At 35.6% G+C, this 18,851-nt stretch overlaps 1 protein-coding gene across 6 annotated transcripts in view; it reads left to right on the forward strand.

The window, feature by feature from the left end:
• Kiaa2026 (KIAA2026 ortholog) overlaps window positions 1-18,851 on the forward strand; it is an 85,473-nt gene that overhangs the window by 11,662 nt on the left and 54,960 nt on the right. For 3 of the 6 annotated variants that reach the window (XM_052714482.1, XM_052714481.1, XM_052714483.1), the window contains exon 2: window positions 13,023-13,223. The exons of 1 other annotated variant lie outside the window; for it this stretch is intronic. In XM_052714482.1, coding sequence (XP_052570442.1) covers window positions 13,023-13,223 — 201 coding nt within the window. Of the gene's footprint in view, window positions 1-8,104; window positions 8,202-13,022; window positions 13,224-18,851 lie in introns of all 6 variants that reach the window. 2 more of the 6 variants (XM_052714485.1, XM_052714486.1) reach the window with 2 other exon arrangements.

Consider the following 18,851-nt stretch of genomic DNA (forward strand, 5'->3'; position numbering starts at 1 on the left):
CTAATATTTTTGTCTTTAAAATTGCTTTTCAGACAGACCTGATTACTCATGCCTATAATTCCAGCACCTGGAAGTCAAGGTAGAATAAGCTGTTCAAGGCCTTCAAGGCTCTATGAGGCCCTACCCTGGAAAAAAACAAAAAAACAAAACTGAAACAAAATACTATACCAGAGTTGTGGAGCATGCTTTAGATCCTAGTGCTTGATCGTGGAGGCAGATTAAAATCCAAAGAACTAGAAACCAAAAAATGCTTTCTTTTAAAATTTTACTAAATAGACAGTTCCTCAAGAGACAGTTCAGAGTATTTTCCATGTTTGTCCTCAAAAGGAAGAGTCCATTTCACACAGAAGGCAACAGGCTATTTAAAAAACTCATTACATACTTTTCTCCTGCAGTTACAAAACTATTTTTGACATATCTGAATATTTTAAATTTGAAGATGAAAATATTAGAAAATAACAAAACTGAAGACATGTTTAATATTTGCTTTGAATATTTATGCTTATATTTGGGAATATACTACAGATATGTTCATTTCTGACTCTCTTATTTTCTTTCCTGATGCTAACTTATCTAGAATTTTCTAACCCTTCTTTCTTAAATAATTTTCCTCTTCTGGATCATTATCACCTTTAATGTACTTTGTTTTTAATAGGTTTTTTGTTTTGTTTTGCAACCTAACACATAATGTCATTCAGTTTATGTTACATATAGTATATTTCTCTCCTCTCAGTAGAATATAAACTGTGAGCAAAGAACTTTTTCTACTTGATTTGCTATTTAACTTTTGTGAATATTCACTTGAAATTAAAAAGTAGGAGACTGTTAAAGAACAAAGGAATTCTGTAATTACTTGTTGGGTTGTAAAGAGGCTCCATACTCTCTCCCGTAAGGAATGGATACAGTTTTAGAAACCTGATAAAATTCAAGTTTGAAATTAGGTCAGCCTGGGCAATTGAGTGAGACCCTGCCTGGGATGGATGGGGTAGTAAGTAATACTAAACTTGCCTCCTTTGTACAAGGTGCTGGTGGGTTCAGCGTCCATACTACAGAAAGAGGGAGGGAGGGAGAAAATAAGAGAGACAGACAAGTGTGTATATAATAAAAAGTAGTGTGGGCTGGAGGAGATGGTATTTACTTTTGCTACCAGCACTTTAGAGGTAGAAGCAGGAGGATCTCAAGTTTGATACCAGCGTGAGCGATGCAGTGAGGCCCTTTCTTAAAAAAAAGAAAGTAGTGTATGGTTACTGTGGGCTAGAATCTAGACTGAATAAAAAGGAGAAAGTGAGCTGAAGCAGCATTCATTTCTCTCAGCTTCCTGACTGTGGACCCAATGTGACTAGTTGTCTCATGTTCCTGCTGACATACTTTGCCTGCCATGATGGACTGTACCCTCAAACTGTGAGCCAAATATTCCTCACTTCCTTAAGTTGCTTTTATCAGTTTTCTTTACATAAATAAGAAAAATAATAGAGCTGCTAAGAAAGAAGAGAAAACCACTTTGACTAAATCGGCCTGACTCATTAAAAACTAAGTTGATGCCTTAATCAAGCCATGATGGTTTTTAAAGAATTATAAGTAAAACTATACCTTACAAATATTTTTTTTTGAAATTTCATGTCATACAAAGTTAGCTAGTTTCCTCATGTTTTCATTATTTCATTCTAATTTGTAACAGTACTCTCATGGTTAGTGTATCAGTCTAGAGCAGTGGTTCTCAACCTTCCTAATGCTGCCACCCTTTAATATAGTTCCTCATGTTTGGGGACCCCCCCCAACCATAATACTTCATAACTGTGATTTTGCTACTTTTATGAATTGTAAATATCTGATATACAACCCCTGTGAAAGAGTCATTCAATTCCCAAAGGGGTCGTGACCCACAAGTTAAGAACCGCTTGTCTAGAGCAAGCACTAGATAAAGAGCCTGTCTTGGTTACCTTTAATATACAGAATCCCAGCAAAAGTTTTGAAATTACATTTTAACACCAGTTAACATTTATTGTCACTGCTACCTTGTTTGAAGGGCTTTACATACATTGTTCTTAAGATAATTATTGGGAGGCCACAGAGATGACTCAGAGATTAAAAGCACCAGCTCCTTTTGCAGAGGATCCCAGTTCAGGTCCCAGCACCCACAGCAGGTGGCTCAATACCATCTGGAACTCCGGTTCCAGGGCATCCAATACCATCTTCTGGCTTCGTTGGGCGCACTGACACACATATGGTACACGTGTCTACATGCAGGCACTCACACATATACATAAAATAAAATCTTTAAAAAAATAGTTATTGATTTCATGAGCTGTTTTACAAATGGAAAAATTGGGCCACTTAAAGATTAGTTTGCCCAGACTAATTAGTGGTAGGACCTGGATATGACTGCAGGTGGTTTGGTTTAAAAGCCAATGTTTAACCACTGCGCTGTGTTGCCAAAAGATGTAGGGAATGAGAAAAAGGGAGTCTACTGAGAGACAGGCTAGGAGGAAAAGAGTATAAGGAATTTCAAGGAACAGGGGCCAGTTAGAGACCTAGCGTTGTAGGACTGACAGTATTTGCAATTTTATTTTTAAAAAAATAACATAGGCAAGGCATGGTGGCACATGCTTTTAATCCTAGCACTCGAGAGGCCAAGAAAGATGATCTCTGAGTTCGAGAGCAGCCTTGTCTACACACTGAGGCTAGCTAGAGTTACATAATGAGACCCTGTTTCAAAAAACCAAACCAATAGCAAAACACATAAAATAGCTATTAAGGAAATCTAAAGAAAGTGATTGAAGTGTATCTAATGTGTGTTGAATAATTAGCAATCCGGTGATTAATGTTTGCATTGTTAATTGTTTATTGGTTTAAGAAATGGTGTGTATATCTGCTAACAAAAGCTAAATAGTATAAGAAGAAAGTAAAATTTTTCTAAGAATTCTGCTTGACTAGGGAGTTGGTTTAGGGGGTAAAGTACTTACTGTATAAGCTATGAACCTCAGCACCCACATAAAAATTGGGTGTGACAGTGTATTCCTGAAATCCCAGGACTGGGAAACAGAGATGGGAGGATGGTGAGGAGCTTAACAGACCAACCAGTCTAGCCAGTTAGTGAGCTCCAGGTTCAGTGAGAGATCCTGTCTTCAAAAATAGGTGGAGGCAATGAGAAATACACCAGATATCAACTTCTGCCCTCCACAGTTCTACACACAGGCATGGCACTTGCACACATATGTATATTGCACACACATGCGCACTTAAGTAAATAAACAGTATCTCCTTTTACCAGCCATAGGATCTCTTACTGTTTTGAGGCTACAATTATTTCCTATCTCTAATTGGTATGTAATAACCATTTCAGACATGTTCAAACCTGTACTTGTGGCTTGTTTTGTTATGGTAGTGATTATAGTTTTACTGTTGCTAAGCCTATGTAGCTCTGGCCAAAAAACTTGTGTTTTTTAAGTTTCCTCCAGTTCATTTATTTCCCTTATTAAAAATAGCAATTCTGAGCTTGTATGTTTCTAATGTTGCTACTGAAGTTCCAGCGATTACCATTTCTTACCTGTAGTTTCCTAATTTCTGCTTTTTCCTTTGAATTCACTTTCTATCCATCAACCATTTAAAAATATACATTAAGAGAAATCATGAAGTAATCTTACAGATAAGTGCTTCACTGACATTTTGGGTATATTAAAGAATTTAACTCTGTTCTTCTTATATACCTGTCAGACCACCTACACACCAACCCACCCCCCTTTCCGTTATTTATTTGGTGTTTGGGTGAATGTGCTATGGCTCTCGAGTGGAGGTCAGGAGACAAACTAGGGAGTCAGCGCCCCCCTTCCACCACATGAGTTCTGGGGATCAAACCTGGGTCATTAGGCTTGATAACAAGCTCTTTACATGCTGAGCCATCTTACCACCCCCCTAAACTATTTCTCACCTCGTGTCCTTTGTACTTCGTCTTTTTTGTTTTTGTGTTTTTTTTTGAACACATATTCCTAAGTTGGGTTTTTTTTCCCCCTATTTGGATTTGTTTTTTGCATGGTCACTTCCTCAGAGAAATTATTCTTGACTGAACTAAGAGTATGTAACTTAGAACTTATGTATATGTTTGTTTACTTTGATTTTATGTATCTTTACTGTAGCAGTTGTACCATACATAGCCACACTACTTATAAGCATTTAACTAATGCTGAATGAAGACATAAATAAAATGAAAAAAATGAATGGATCTATCTAGGATTTGTTAGTCAAGAAATGAAGTTGAATTCCAGCTGTTTTGTTTTTCTCGTGCAGCCAGTTGTTGCAACATCACTTTTCTTCATTGATTTAAAATACTATCTTTGTGATAACATCTGTCATCTGTAGTGTATTTTGAATTCTCCACTCTGTTGCTGATTTTTCTTCATTTGTTGATGTATTTATTTTTGTGACTTTAAATTTATTTGTGTGTGTGTGTGTGTGTGTGAGAGAGAGAGAGAGAGAGAGAGAGAGAGAGAGAGAGAGAGAGAGAGAGAGAGAGAGAGAGAAAGAGAAATACATGCATGTGTACTCTGCTTACATGTGTGGAGGCCAAAGGACAACTTGGGTGTCATCCTCAGGAACACTGCCCATCCCTTTTGAGACAGGCCTAGACTAGCTGGCCAGTAAGCCCTGGGGATCCTCCTGTCTCCACAGTATTGGGGTTACAGCTACCGAGCACCCCACCCAGACTTTCTAACCTGGGTTTTCATGGTGAGACTTAGGCCCTCAGGTTTGCGGAGCAGGTGCTTTTAACTGATTGAGCCACTTCTTCAGCTCCTGAAGTCCTTTCATTATGGTAAAATGGGGCCTCTGCTGAGACCAGTTGTTTGTTCCTCCCTGCAGTTGCTTTTCTTTTCCTTTCTGTAACAAGTTTGTCTTTTTAGTAATTCAGTGGATTCCACATTTGTAAAAACCCATGTTAGCTGGGCGGCGGTCTCGCACGCCTTTAATCCCAGCACTCGGGAAGCAGAGCCAGGCAGATCTCTGTGAGTTCGAGGCCAGACTGGTCTAGAGAGTGAGATCCAGGACAAGCATCAAAACTACACAGAGAAACCCTGTCTCAAAAAAAAAAAAAAAAAAAAAAAAAAAAAAAAGAACAAAAAAGCCCATGTTTTGGTCCATTGGCCCAAGAAATATATGAGAAAACCATACAAATTACTGATTTGTAGAGAATAGAAATAGTTTTATTCTCATTTGTGAAATGAAAGAGGAAAAGAACAGTTGAAGCATTAGGTATTTTTTGTAGATATCACAATATTCAATTGCCACATCCTCTTAATTTTAATTTTGTTTTTTAGCTTTGCTAGGTTCCTATATCTTTGTTAAGACTTGTTACTTTGTTACATGTTGACAAAGGCAAAACTTGATGGGTTTATCTAAATCTGAAAGTTTTACGAATTTATAATCTATTTCAAAGCCTTATTGCTGCTTGGTAGATATAGAGAAGAGCCAGGGCGAGGAAGCTAATGTATCTACCTGCCTCAGGTATCTTTTAGATAGCACCAACATATTTGGACAATGAGTTATTAACTCACTTAATAATGAGCTTATTTATGTTCTGCCTGCAACCTGCACTGAGACCTCTTAAATTACTCTGTGTGGCAAGAATTAGCTCTAAGTAGTAGTAATATGTTTGGGAGAGCAGGCCTAGCTAACCAAAAATCAAACTTGTCAAGTTTGGTAAGGTATTTTTCAAACACATTTTTATGTAAAAGAGAACTTTTTTTACCAATGAATCTTAAATTCAAATAAAATCAAGACATAGATTTATTCTAAGCAAAATGTGTGGTTTTAAAAACTTAGAATGGTCTGTCTTCAGTTTGGGGTAGTATGTTTATTTATCTGCTGCTGTTTCTGAAAATGTCCAAGGCATAGAAATGTTTAGCTTGTAAGGGTCTTTGCAGTAGTTCCTACTCAGGTTGTCTTGGCTTTTACTAATAATTGAATGCCCTCTTTCTCAATCCTTGGCTTTCACTTTGTTCTTTCTCAGTCTGTTTGGAAATTTAAGAGTTTAGATCACTTAACAATTAAACTTTTGGTCTCATATTTTGCATTTTTAAGTTATGCCTTAACCCATCTTTTCAGTGTTCTTTTGCTGGTTTGTTTGTTTTTTTAAATCTGTAGGTAATTCCTGCAATTGTGCCTTTAGAGCTTACGTTTCTTTATTTAGTCCTCTAGATACATTACTTGTTTTCCATGGCATTGCTTATCATAAGATTTCCAGGTCATTATTTTAAGACCTCTTTCCCTTTTAAAAAATAGTTTATTTCTGTCCATAGAATTTTTCTACTTAGTTATACAACTGCTACCTCAAAAATGCTAACTATTTCTAACCCAAATCTCTTTGTTTTCCTTTGGGCTTTTAGATTTTTTTTTTTAGGTTTTTGTTGGTGCTGTCACCATTGTTTCAACCTGAATGTATCAATCATCTTTGATATTTATACCTTTAATTTCATATATACAAATTGTCAGTATATTTATTGTTGAATCTTTATTGTTTAGTAGATATCTGAATGAATTTGAATTGTATGAATAGATATTCCCTCTACTTTCCTATCCCCAAAAGTCTTGTGTTAAGTTACAGTTAATGGTCATGAGAAAAGAGTGACTAGATAAAAGCGAGCTTGAGTAAAATAAAAACTGGAAACTATCCCTTTAGTTTCATAACAAGAACACTGGGAAGAATGGTTCAGTGGAGTATGTGCAGGTAGTTGCCATGTTCTGGTAGATTGAGGTGTGAACACAAGGACTAGCAGTTTAGGTTTGAATATGTTCAAGGGGAGTGGCTGTTTTTAATCAGACTTGGACTTGATTTTATGCTAAAGGAGTGCACAAAAGAATTCATGAAACACAAATACTGAACACCTGTGCAATGATTGGTTTTAGGTCAGAGACATTTTCACTGAAACATTAAGACATGCCTAAATTCAGCTAGCCTTGGTTTTTCAAAAGCAGAAATTAATGGATATCTTACTTAAGAACCATCTTACTAAGTTCTAGTGGGCAATAGGGTGAAGCTTTTACATAATGATGGCATTAGAAGTGACTTATGGGCACAAAAGAGGATGTTAACTACCTTCAAAGAGAGTCTTAGGATAGGTTGAACCCAGTTGTTTATAGCTAGAAAAGAAACTACAAGGCTTTGTTTTGTTATTAACGGTAGTGCTTTAGTAGTAGAAGTATATGAGCAGAGGGTCTAAAGGCGAAGATTTAAGAGAAGCTGAATGCAGAGGATAGAAAAGAAGTTGGCCAAGGGCAATAAGAAAAGTTGTTAATGCATTTTGAGTTCCAGCCGATTTTCATGACTAGTGAAAAGAAGCTGAATTATGTTCAAGCAAATGAAAGTCAAGACAAGGTACTTCTTTTCTGAGTGAGTTGAGAATTTCACAGGGAGTAAGAAGAATGGCCGAGGAAACAAAAGGGAAAGAGGAGTAGAAAATAACTATAGTTTGTGATTAGTGCTTTCCTGCAGATGATTTCTTTTTCTGAAAAAAAAAATCTTGGATATTAAGTAGCTTAAAGATAAAAGCAGTAGTCTCCAAACTTGTTTTTTTTTCTTTTTTTAGCATATATTATGTACAAAATGATTGGTTTCACCAAGACATTGTCAGGTCTCTAAACTTCTATAAGCTGATCTTTGGAGGAGGAAAAAAAAAAGAGTCTGTATTCTATAGTATGTTTATACTTATTTATAAGTTGCATGTAAGAATTTCTCTAAGCATTAATAACACAAAAATTATTTTTATGAGGGCATTGTGATTTGTTTGTCAAGGTTTGGTTTAATACTTGGCTGTTTGAGATATTTGAAAAACTTCTTTTATGCTAGGCTTATTTGGATACTGGGTTTTAATGATTGGTGCAGCTCAGTGCTCATAAAGGTACTCACATTTAGAGTACACCTCCAGCTGCAATGCCTACGTTGCTTATCTATCAAATGTGCCTAAGTTTTTGTTGAAGTCCCTAGTAAATCTGTCTTTTCTAATTTCATTCAGTTGTTCTTGAAAACTAATGCTCAGGTTGTGCTGTGCTGTTAGTCATCATATGCTTCTCCAAATGCGTTCTCCACCCTTGTATACTCTGCTCTGTGCCCCAGGAGGCTGATTTCTAAGGACTGCATCAACTGGTCTGCCTTGTCCCCTGACTTCTGATTGGGTTCAGCCAATGGAAGGCACTGACAGGAGGACCGAGAGGTAGGAGTATTTCCTTTAACATCTTCTTCTTTCCTGGCCTGCAGGTTGTCAGTAACTGTGCTCAGTCATTGTGTGGTTCTCTTCTTTAGTTATAGCTCTCTTGGTCTAATAACTAGTCCCCGGTCCCTTCTCTTCCTCTTTTAGGCTTAGAGTGGGAGTAACTCCTTGTTATGGCTGATCCAGGAACACTTCGTTTCTTCCTAGCTTCTCTTAGCCTTGCGTGCACATCTGTACATAGTCCCTGCATTAGTTACCACTCACTGTCTTTTACGTGTCCTTTCTTCTAGGACCTTGGGGCTTGTAGGGTTGTAGTTGAATTTTAATGTTTTTTTTAAATGAACTTTTAACAAAGTGAAACTTTTCACTTAGAATATTAAACAGATTAGGTAATTTTTTATTTCTAGGTTATAATTGCAGAGTGTGTGTGTGTGTGTGTGTGTGTGTGTGTGTGTGTGTGTGTGTGTGTGTGGTATTGAGCACAGGGCCTTGTGCATGCTAAATATGTTCTCTACTTTTGAGCTTTACTTCCATACAAATAGTTGTACTATTAATGACCTTCATATTGCTTTAATAATATCAGCCAAAAAGTCCTCACATAATAATGGAAACATTCCTAAATACTTGTTTTTAATAGGAGGCAGTATCTGTTTGTATTGATTATAAGTAAATATAAAGTATATTTTATATTAGTTTTAAGTATTGATTACTTACCGTCAATTTGCTTCTTGTTAATACTTGTTTCAGTAATTGTAAGTAGAATTTAGTGTCTGAATTCTGAAATTCAGAATGTGTTAGCATAGACATTTTATGATTTAAAGGAAAACAAACCAATAGAATGATGACAAAAACTCAGTGAGTCACCTATAATTATTGCCAAGGTTTTGTGTATAGTTGGCAGTATATTATTTTCAAACTACTGACATTGATTTAGTGGAATAATTTTCCTCATAGGAAGAAAAGAGCTTGGGTTTTCTTTGTTGGTTTTGTTTGTTTTTTAAGGGAAGACTTATTTTAGTGTGTTTATATAGTCCTAGATATGTGACACTTCTGATTGGAGGTGAGGTGAGTTTTTTAATTTTACTTCATGGCATTTTATTCTCTAATGAATAAAAACCAAATAACATGTTTAATCAGGACTCTTACTATGGACAAATACATCGATTGGAGTTTTAAATTTACTTGTAACTGAAAAATGTGAAACATTTTGACTCGTATGCTTTCAAAGATATTTAAAAAATGCATGCACACACATGTACACATGTATACATCCTATAGTTCAGAATCAGAAAGTACAGTCAATAAGGGGAGACAGGTCCCTTATGTTCCTCGCTCTTTCCTTCTGGTTGCGGGATAAATAATTATTTTTTAATTGAAAGTTTTTTCATGCAATATATTTTGATCATGTTTATCTTCTTCCAGATCCTTCCCACCTCCCTACAAACACAATTTTATGTTCTTTTTTCCTCCCTTTCTCTTTAAAAAAAATAAAGGAAATCAAGAAACAGACACACACATAAAACCCATACAAAAACGGAAACTAAATTATACAAGCAAAAGACCATAATACAAAAAATGCCCAAACAAAGCAAAATGAGACAAAAAGTCTGTGGAAAAAATACTATTGAATCTGTTTTGTGTTGGCTAACTTCTCTTGGGCATGGGACCTACCCTGAAGTGCTAACAGCTATCAGTTGCAGATAGTTTCTTGGTTGAGTGTGATCCCATGTTCAATTTTACTCTCAGTGCTGGGACCCCGTCTGAATTGAGCCTGTGTGGGCCTTGTGTGTGCTGCCGCAGTCTCTCTGAGTTTATGCCTGCTTCAGTCTTGTTGTGTCTCAAAGACCGTTTCCTTGGAGTCATCTATCACCTCTGGCCCTTACAGTCTTTTCGCCTCCTATATGGCACAGATCCCTGAACTTTTTTAGGGGGCTGGGTCTGGGGGGCGCATAGACAGTTTTAAATAAATGCTGATTAAAACAGTGTGGTGATAAGTAAAAGACAAAGAAACCAATATAAGGGCATAGAGTGATAGGGGAGCTGTTATTAAATATCACAATCAGAGAAAACCCTCTCAGATTTGGTGGCAATTGAAACATGGTTGAAATGACAGACCTACACATGAATATCTGCAAAAGAGTATTTTTATGGAAGAAGAATGGAGCACAAAATTCTAGGGAAGTAGATGTGTTGGTTTAGCTTGAGAATAGATGGAAGAATGGCTGGAATGCAGAGAACAAAGACTTAGAAAGGGAGGCCTTAAGGAGGTAAGGACCATATCACACTAGGTCTTAGAGGTTATAAGAATGTCATATGTGCTCTAAGTGTGACTGGAAGATTTTGGGGGAGACAGCAAGGTAATGACATATTCCAAGCAGCTTTTAAAAGTACTGCACAGGTTTCTGTATCAATAGAGCAGAATGAAAGGAAAAAGCCTTGTCATGAAGCATTTGTAGTAATCTAGGTTAAGAGTTGGGACTCATGTATATATAAGCACACGTACTTCTAGATGTCATTTATATTTGTGGTGTTTGTAGGTTAATTTTACACTTAGCGTATAATGATGTCTTTTTCAATGAGTGCATATACACATACCTGGTCTTTTAGATGAATGGTTTATATTCTCTGATATGTTAATTAATATAATCTGGGCCTTGGAGATGGCTCAGCAGGTAAAGGTACTTGCTACAAGTCTAATAACCAGAGTTCGTTCCTTGGAACTCCTATGGTGGAAGGAAAGAACCAACTTCCCCAAGTTGTCCTCTGATCTCCACATATACCTGTCTGTGTACACAGACAATAAGGAAATAAATGTAAAATTTTGTTTAAAGGTAGAAAAAATGTCCTGACACTTGAAAGCAATCCTCCAATCTCTACAGGCATAGTCTGGCATGTGCGCCCCCCAGTACACAATAAATATAAATTTTTAATTAAAAAACTAATTTTAAAAAGTGGTAACAGCAGCCTGAAATAGCACACCAAATGAGCCCAAATTCTTTATTAGAAAACTAATGTTCTTATCCTGTGAGAAGCTATAAATCAGTGCCATCTCCTTGTAACAGAAAACAAAACAGTAGTACAATAATTTAGTAGACTATTCATGGGATCCAGATGCCAGTGAAGATAAAATTGATAAGTTATCCTAATTTATAATCATAAACTGATGTGGACACAGTTTAAGAAAGGAAGGAGTTTGTATCTCATAGTGTAAAGTTTTATGTTTCAGTGAACTTTTTGACAGTTTTTAGGGAAGCAGGGAAATATAGCCATAGTCAACATTTAAGTCATATAAATTCTTTTTTTTTTTTTTTTGCATGTGTGGTTTGTTTAAACAGAGGGAATGTAGATTTATTAAGGAAAAGTAAGAAAAGAACATCCAAGAGTGGAAAGGGCTCCAAGGGAGGAAAATCCTCATATAAATTATTATGCAGTAGTTTGAGTAATTGCCTTTCAAACGGACTTTGAGTTTGCCATTGTAGAAATAATGTATGAGGGGCCTGGAGAGATGGCTCCGAGGTCACGAGCACTGGCTGCTCTTCCAGAGGTCCTGAGTTCAGTTCTCAGCACCCACATGGTGACTTACAACTATCTGTAATGAGATCTGGTGCCCTCTTCTGGTATGCAGGCATATGTGCAGGCAGAACACTATATATGTAGTTGAAGTAGTAGTAGTAGTAGTAGTAGTAGTAGTAGTAGTAGTAGTAGTAGTAGTAGTACTAGTAATAGAAATTATGTATGAATTTTCAGAGGATTTGGCATATCTTACAAAGGTAGAAAAAGAGGTATTTTCCCTGATTTGTTTTATTACAATTACTGTTTGTATAATAGATACAGACCTAGAAATCAATAGTTGGACTAGCTTTTACAACTTTGCAAGGTCAGTGTAATGCTTCCTTTTCTAGTGTAAATATGTTTTTACTGACTTTTTTTTTTCAGTACTTAGATCAATCTTTGGGTCTTATGTTTGCTACCTCTGAGCTGCATCCTTAGGTCTATTACAAATATTTTTAATTATTTCAAATTCATTAAAGTGATTTGTGCACAATTGAGTGAACTGCTGGGATACTATTTTTAAGCATTAGACCAGTATCTCAGTGAGTTAATAAAAATATCATGAAGGACACATTTGCATTGAGATTGAAGAGGAATTCTAGAGTTCTAAATTCTGAATCTGAATCTGTTCAGTTAGAAGATAGATTACATTGTTCATTCATATTTTTATAATATATTCTCTTTCATTAGTACTGATAAAGCAATTAATGTTACATAGTTAGATCACTTAGTAAAAACACATTTAAACAAGCCTCTACTTCATCTCTTCAGGGTTTGTTATTGCTAGGCAGCTGTTTTCCTTGGGCCTTATAATTCCTCACTCTCTGGGCCCATGTAATATAATTGCTATATATTATAATGCTGTCCTTATTTATAATTTCCCCAAACTATTTATATATCAAAATCTTTTTTCCCAAAATGTTTTTATATCATTGTATATTTTCTCATACATCAGTGAAACAGTATGATACCTAATGCAAACAAAAGCTTTCTATTGATGTTTATTAATAGAATTGGTGTTTTAGTCCGTAATTTTAATGCTTCATGCTTATATTTTTTAAATATAGAGGAAGGACTATCCCTCAGTGAATTTTATATGAAAGAAGTTAGAATTTTGTGTGGAACAGATAAAACCCTGGAATGTGGCAAAGAAAGGTTTAACTAAATATTTTGTAGTAGTCAGCAAAAGAACTTCTACTTAAGGTACTAGTGAAAGGGTGTGTTGCTTATCCAGAAGATTTGACCTTGTGAACTGACTTATTCTTCTCCAAGGCACTTGAGAGAAAAGACAACGATAGCAGTTACATCTAGAGGCTATTATGGATTGGAGGAGGAGAAGGGAACTGCATGTACTTCAACAAGGCGCCGGTCAACACCTCGAAGTTTGGCAGGTTTGACAAGTGGAGTTTTTGAGTCTATAATGGTTCAAGTTTTGAGACAGGAAGAACAGCTGAGAGCAAAAGAAGAAAAAAGGTAAATGTTAAAATGTTGAATGTTCAGATTTCTAAGAATTACTTTTTAGAGAATAGCTGCATTTATATGCCAGTACCACATTTTTGGTCCCATTTTAGTAGTAATCCGTATTGAATAGGTTTAATAGTAATGCACTGTTAACAAAATATGAATTGTTAATGAGTCATAGTGAAATTTATTTTAAAGTATAGTTTTAAATTTTAAAACATTATTTTGACAGTATACAAAAATAATTTTTATGAAAGATTTTCAAGTTTTCTAGAAATATTCCCAAGGGAACTTGAAATTATAGCAATTTTTATATACACTTGTGTTTTTAGAATAGAATCACACACCATTAAATTATTATCAACTCCAGAAATAATGATGTTAGGAATGACAATAGGGGCTAGAAGCACTTGCTACATCCACAGAAGATCCAAGTTCAGTTCCCATCTTAGCTCACAACTGTTTAATTCTAGTTCCAGGGAATCCAATGCCCTCTGGCCTCAGAGGGTACCAGGCATGTATGTGATGTCCATACATGGGGTCAAAACACCCATACACATAAAATAAAAAATTAAGTTTAGATTATAAAAAAAAAGAATGACATAAATACATCTCTGCCATTTCCTGCAGTAATATTATTAACTCCTTGGATAACTGCTTGTTTTAGACTCTTCAAAAAATGTCTTGTACTCAATTAGTGGTACATTTGTGTGCCCACGAACATAGAGTGATGGCCTTATAAACATTTTATGTGTAACAAAAGGCAAGTAGCCGGGCAGTGGTGGTGCACGCCTTTAATCCCAGCACTCGGGAGGCAGAGGCCGGCGGATCTCTGTGAGTTCGAGGCCAGCCTGGGCTACCAAGTGAGTTCCAGGAAAGGCGCAAAGCTACACAGAGAAACCCTGTCTCGAAAAACCAAAAAAAAAAAAAACAAAACAAAACAAAAAAAACAAAAGGCAAGTAGAGCCCCAAGAAGTAAGTGAAACTCGAGTTTCTGTAATTTACTAGTGATTTTACACCAGATCAAATCTCAGACTATGCAAAGAATGTTTGCTGATATAATTAGGATTTGCTAATACTAGTTGAAGGCAACTTAAAACATTTTGTTGCTCTTATATTAATAAATGTAACTTGCTTGATAATTGTACGGCTAAAACTCAGCCATGATACTTAAGCAATCATACTTTTTATAGCAGTGATTAATTTGGGAAATAACTATGAAACACATTTTTCCCCTGTTCAGCACCTCAGAATTTTTCTGCTATAGGAAATGGGAATTTTGGGAAAGAATTAAAATTAACCTGATAATAGTACATAATTGATTAGAATGGGAGGAACCAAAAAATTGAAAGGCTTATGGAAGAAGACACGTCTATTACTAGTTACCAGAAATAGAAATTGTTCTGGGAAGAGGCATCAGACTTAAAGCCTTCCTTGATATAAGTAGAGGAAGGGAAGAATGAAAAATGGAGCACAGCTGGGTGCGGTGGCACTTGCCTTTAATTCTCATACTCAGGAGCTAAGGCACACATAGCCACACACAGTAGGCATGGCACTGTTGTGACACGGAAGAAAGCTTCTGAGTGTAGTATTTATTTCCTGAGACAGGCGTAGCTCTCAACGTGTATAGTCAGACTGTATCATGAGTCCAGAGAAAGCGGTTTGCCTAAAGTCACACAGTTTTTGGGTGGCTCTTGGGCCTGTCCTCCGAAGCAGTGATTTTTAAAGCAGCTGAAACGAAACTGTAAGTTTGAAAATTTGAGCTGAAAGGGAAGGAACTAAAAATTGTCTAAAAATGAAGGGATTGAGATGGTGATAAATGTTTAAGCATCCAAGTGAGAATGTATAGTAGGAAGCTAGTCAGTCCCAAATCATCTTTTTTTTTCAGCCATACATGTATTTATATTACCTTTGCCACAAATAAACATAGGAGAATAAGCCATGGAAGAACATTGTCCATTCAATGGCCCGTGTACCACTGCACCCAACTCTTATATGTTTTCTTGTTTAATTGCAATAATTCTTTATGTATTCAAGATACAAGTCCTTTGCCAGGTAAATATGACTTGCAGATGCTTCTTCAAAAATGTGTCCTGCCAGGCAGTTTTGGCACATATATTTAATCCCAGTTCTCAGGAGGCAGAGGGAGTTGAATCTCTGTGAGTTTGAGGTCAGCCTGGTCTACAGAACGAGTTCCAAGACAGCCAAAACTGTTAAATTGAAATTGAGTCTTGAAAAACAAAAACAAAAAAACTGTGTTCTGTTTTCAGTGTTTTTCAAGAAGAAATTCTTACCTTTGACATTCAGTTGATTGGTTTTTTTTTTTAAATGGGCTTTTTGTGACTTGTATAGGAAATTGTAACATAACTGGGGTTATGAAATTTTTTCCTCCAGTATTTCTGTGTTTCTGTTTTTATGATTATTCAGTACCTAATTGAAACTAACTTTTGTGTGTAATGTGAGAAAAGGATAAAACTAATGTTTCCATTACTGGTAGCCAGTTATGCCAATATCACTTATTGTGAAAAACAAAAAACAACCTATCCTTTTTGTACTGAATTCTCTTTATTGAAGTTAATTGAACATGTATTTATGAGTCACTCTGAACTCACTTATGTATAGATACATTTATGCTACGACTGCCTTAATTTGATGACTACTTTATTTGATACTGTTGTAGAGTACTATTTGAGTTTATATAAGGCTTTATATAGTAAGCTTTGAAATTTAAGTGAGTCTTCCAACTTTATTTTTATTATTTTCAAATTTGTCTGTACTATGACCTTTTCTTTTCCATGTAATTTTAGAATACTGTAAATTTCTTTCCAAAAATAAGTCTGAGGGGATTTTGATTAATATTGCATGGCTATTACTGGTTAACTTCTGCGTAATTGTTTTCTTTAATTTCTCTCAGCAATATTTTGTATTATAAATCATTTTAACTTGTAATTATGTAGAAATTTGTAGTTACATAGTGTCGTGACCTTTTGTCTGTTTATTAATTCTATCTGATTATGCTTCATCTAAAGTAAAATGTTACTACATATTTGTAATTTTTTTTTTTTGAGACTGGGTTTCTTTGTGTAGCCTTGGCTGCCCTAGAACTAACTCTGTAGACCAGGCTGGCCTTGAACTCACAGAGAGAGAGATCTACCTGCCTCTGCTCCCCAAGTGCTGGGATTAAAGGGGTGTGCCACCATCGCCTGACTTACTTGTGATTTTTTAATTTTAAAAACAACTCATTATTGTACAAATTAGCTGGGTATGGTGGTGCATACCTTTAATCTCAGCACTTAGAAGATCAGGAGTTGGCCACCTAGGGAGTTTGAGGGTCAGCATGGTCTATATCAGGTCCTGTCTCCTAAAACCAGAATTGGGCTTGGGAGAAGCCTTAGTGGTTGAAGTGCTTGCTGGGCAAGCACGTGAGATTGCAGTTGACCCTGTTTAAGGAAAGAATACATTGTGTAGACCTCATTTATTGAACAAAAAAGTATATAATACTTTCAGAAAATAAAATGTGTTAAAAGGACATACTGACTCTCTACATAAATTCTGGATTTTTATTATTTTTTGTGTGCTCCTTTGTCTTAGTTTCTTTATCTTATGGGACAAGTGTTGAGATCTCAGGCATGCACTATCTTACTCAGTATACAATGTGACATTATCAGATAGTAGTTTTGATACCTTAATTGTATTAAAAATATTCTCACAATTGCCTTTTATAAAATTTAATGTTTAGATTACCAAAAACTGTATCCTTTAATAGTCATTGTTTCACATACCCATATAAACTAACTCATCTTTTGATTTGGAAATCACCATAACTAAAACAGTAAGTGGTTTCTATATTTTTGTAAAATAAAAATTCTGACTTTATAATCTATTTTGAAATTCTCCAACAAAAAAATAGCAGTGCTTTGACCCCCAAAAGAGGTCACGATATACAGGTTGACAACTGCTGATCTAGAGCAATAATACATTTCTTTAAAGAGATAGCCATTTGAATTCTATTTTGTTTTATGTCTCATAATAGTAACATAGACAGAACAGCAGAGGGCTGTATGATTTTATTATTGATTCAATCCCTTTACAGGTCAGTGATATAATCAGATGTACAATTCTTCAGTAACCAGCCTCAGTGGACTGTAGAGTTAAAAATTGTCTATTTCTTCTGGATTATCTAGTTGTTGAAGAATAATTAAAAATCATCTTCCTTTAAAATAAAAAAAATAGCAGTGTAAGTATAGTCACCTGCATTTTTTTTATAGGTTTCCAGACTTTTGCTATTTTCCCACACAAATCTTGACGTTCCTGACAAATGCCAAAAATTTTAAATTCTCACACCCACTCATATCTAAGGTGAGGGCATGTGATCAGGTCTATATTTCTTACATGAAACTGTATAGACAACACAAGCAGCAGTCTGAGATAGGAGACTTTATATCTTGGCAAAAGTGGCAGTAGGAGTTTCTGATTATTCTAGGTTCTTAGTTTCAGAAGTGTGAAATACCACTAGAAGTCTTAATTCTCCTGGAGAAGTGTATAGATATAGTTAGGTTAATTTGTGGCTTCTTTTAAATTTGTGTCTCTGACCCTACAGGGCTTCTATAAGTTCCCTACTAAAATTTAAATTCCTGTTTTGTTTTAACTGTGAGACTCTGTTGTTAGCAGATAAGTTAAAAACCTAGCTAATAAATTTGATATTAGTGGTTAATATTCCTATAATATAATATGTATTACTCACTTTAAAATGCAGATGCCTTAGCTTTCCTTTGTCATACCATCAGTTTTGCCTACATTGTAGTGTTTCTTTAATGGATAATTTTTAATTGAAGCTTATATGTTTTTTCTAGATTGCAAACTCTTGAGAAAAGGGGGGGTTTATATTTTTTCTTTCTTCCTTCATTTATAATAAGCATTCACTGAAAGTTTATAAAACGAGTGAGGGTACTTTCAAATGTAATTTTTTTTTTTGTAAAGCCATTCATCATTAGCAGTGCTTTTTATAAATTATGTATGCATGGTTAAAGTAACACTTGTTAGAATTTCTGTTAGTATTTCATACAGTAGCAGGTAAATATTCTCCAGGCCTAAAAGGAGCAACAACAACAAAGCTCATCTAGAAAAAAGAAATAAGGGCCAGTTTTTTTGTTTATTTGATTTTTAATGAGTGATTGTGGGTTTTATGATCCTTAGTCTTATTTCCCCAAACAGAAGGCTTAGTATCTAGAGTTAACATTTTTAAACCATGTTTTATATACATGTATATAACAGAAAGCAGTGAAGTGCTCTGTGTGCATGTATGCCTGCAGGCCAGAAGAGGGCTTAAGATCTCATAGATGGACATGAGCCGCCATGTGATTGCTGGGAATTGAATCTTAAGGGCTTTGGAAGAACAGCCAGCGCTCTTAACCACTGAGCCCTGCTTTCTTTTATTTTACTACTGTGCCTTTAAACAAATCTTTGGAGAGCTGGTTTAAAAGTCTGTCTTTATCAGCAAAATATGGTTAGGTTCAACCTGCCTGTGTCTCTGTCTCTCTGTCTCTCCTCTCTCTCTCTCTCTCTCTCTCTCTCTCTCTCTCTCTCTCTCTCTCTCTCTCTCTCTCTCTCTCTCTCTCTCTCTCTCTTTTTCTTTGAGGC

This window comes from Peromyscus californicus, unplaced genomic scaffold, assembly GCF_007827085.1.
Source record: "Peromyscus californicus insignis strain IS unplaced genomic scaffold, ASM782708v3 Scaffold_4__1_contigs__length_199733344, whole genome shotgun sequence".
Classification (NCBI taxonomy): Eukaryota; Metazoa; Chordata; class Mammalia; order Rodentia; family Cricetidae; genus Peromyscus; species Peromyscus californicus.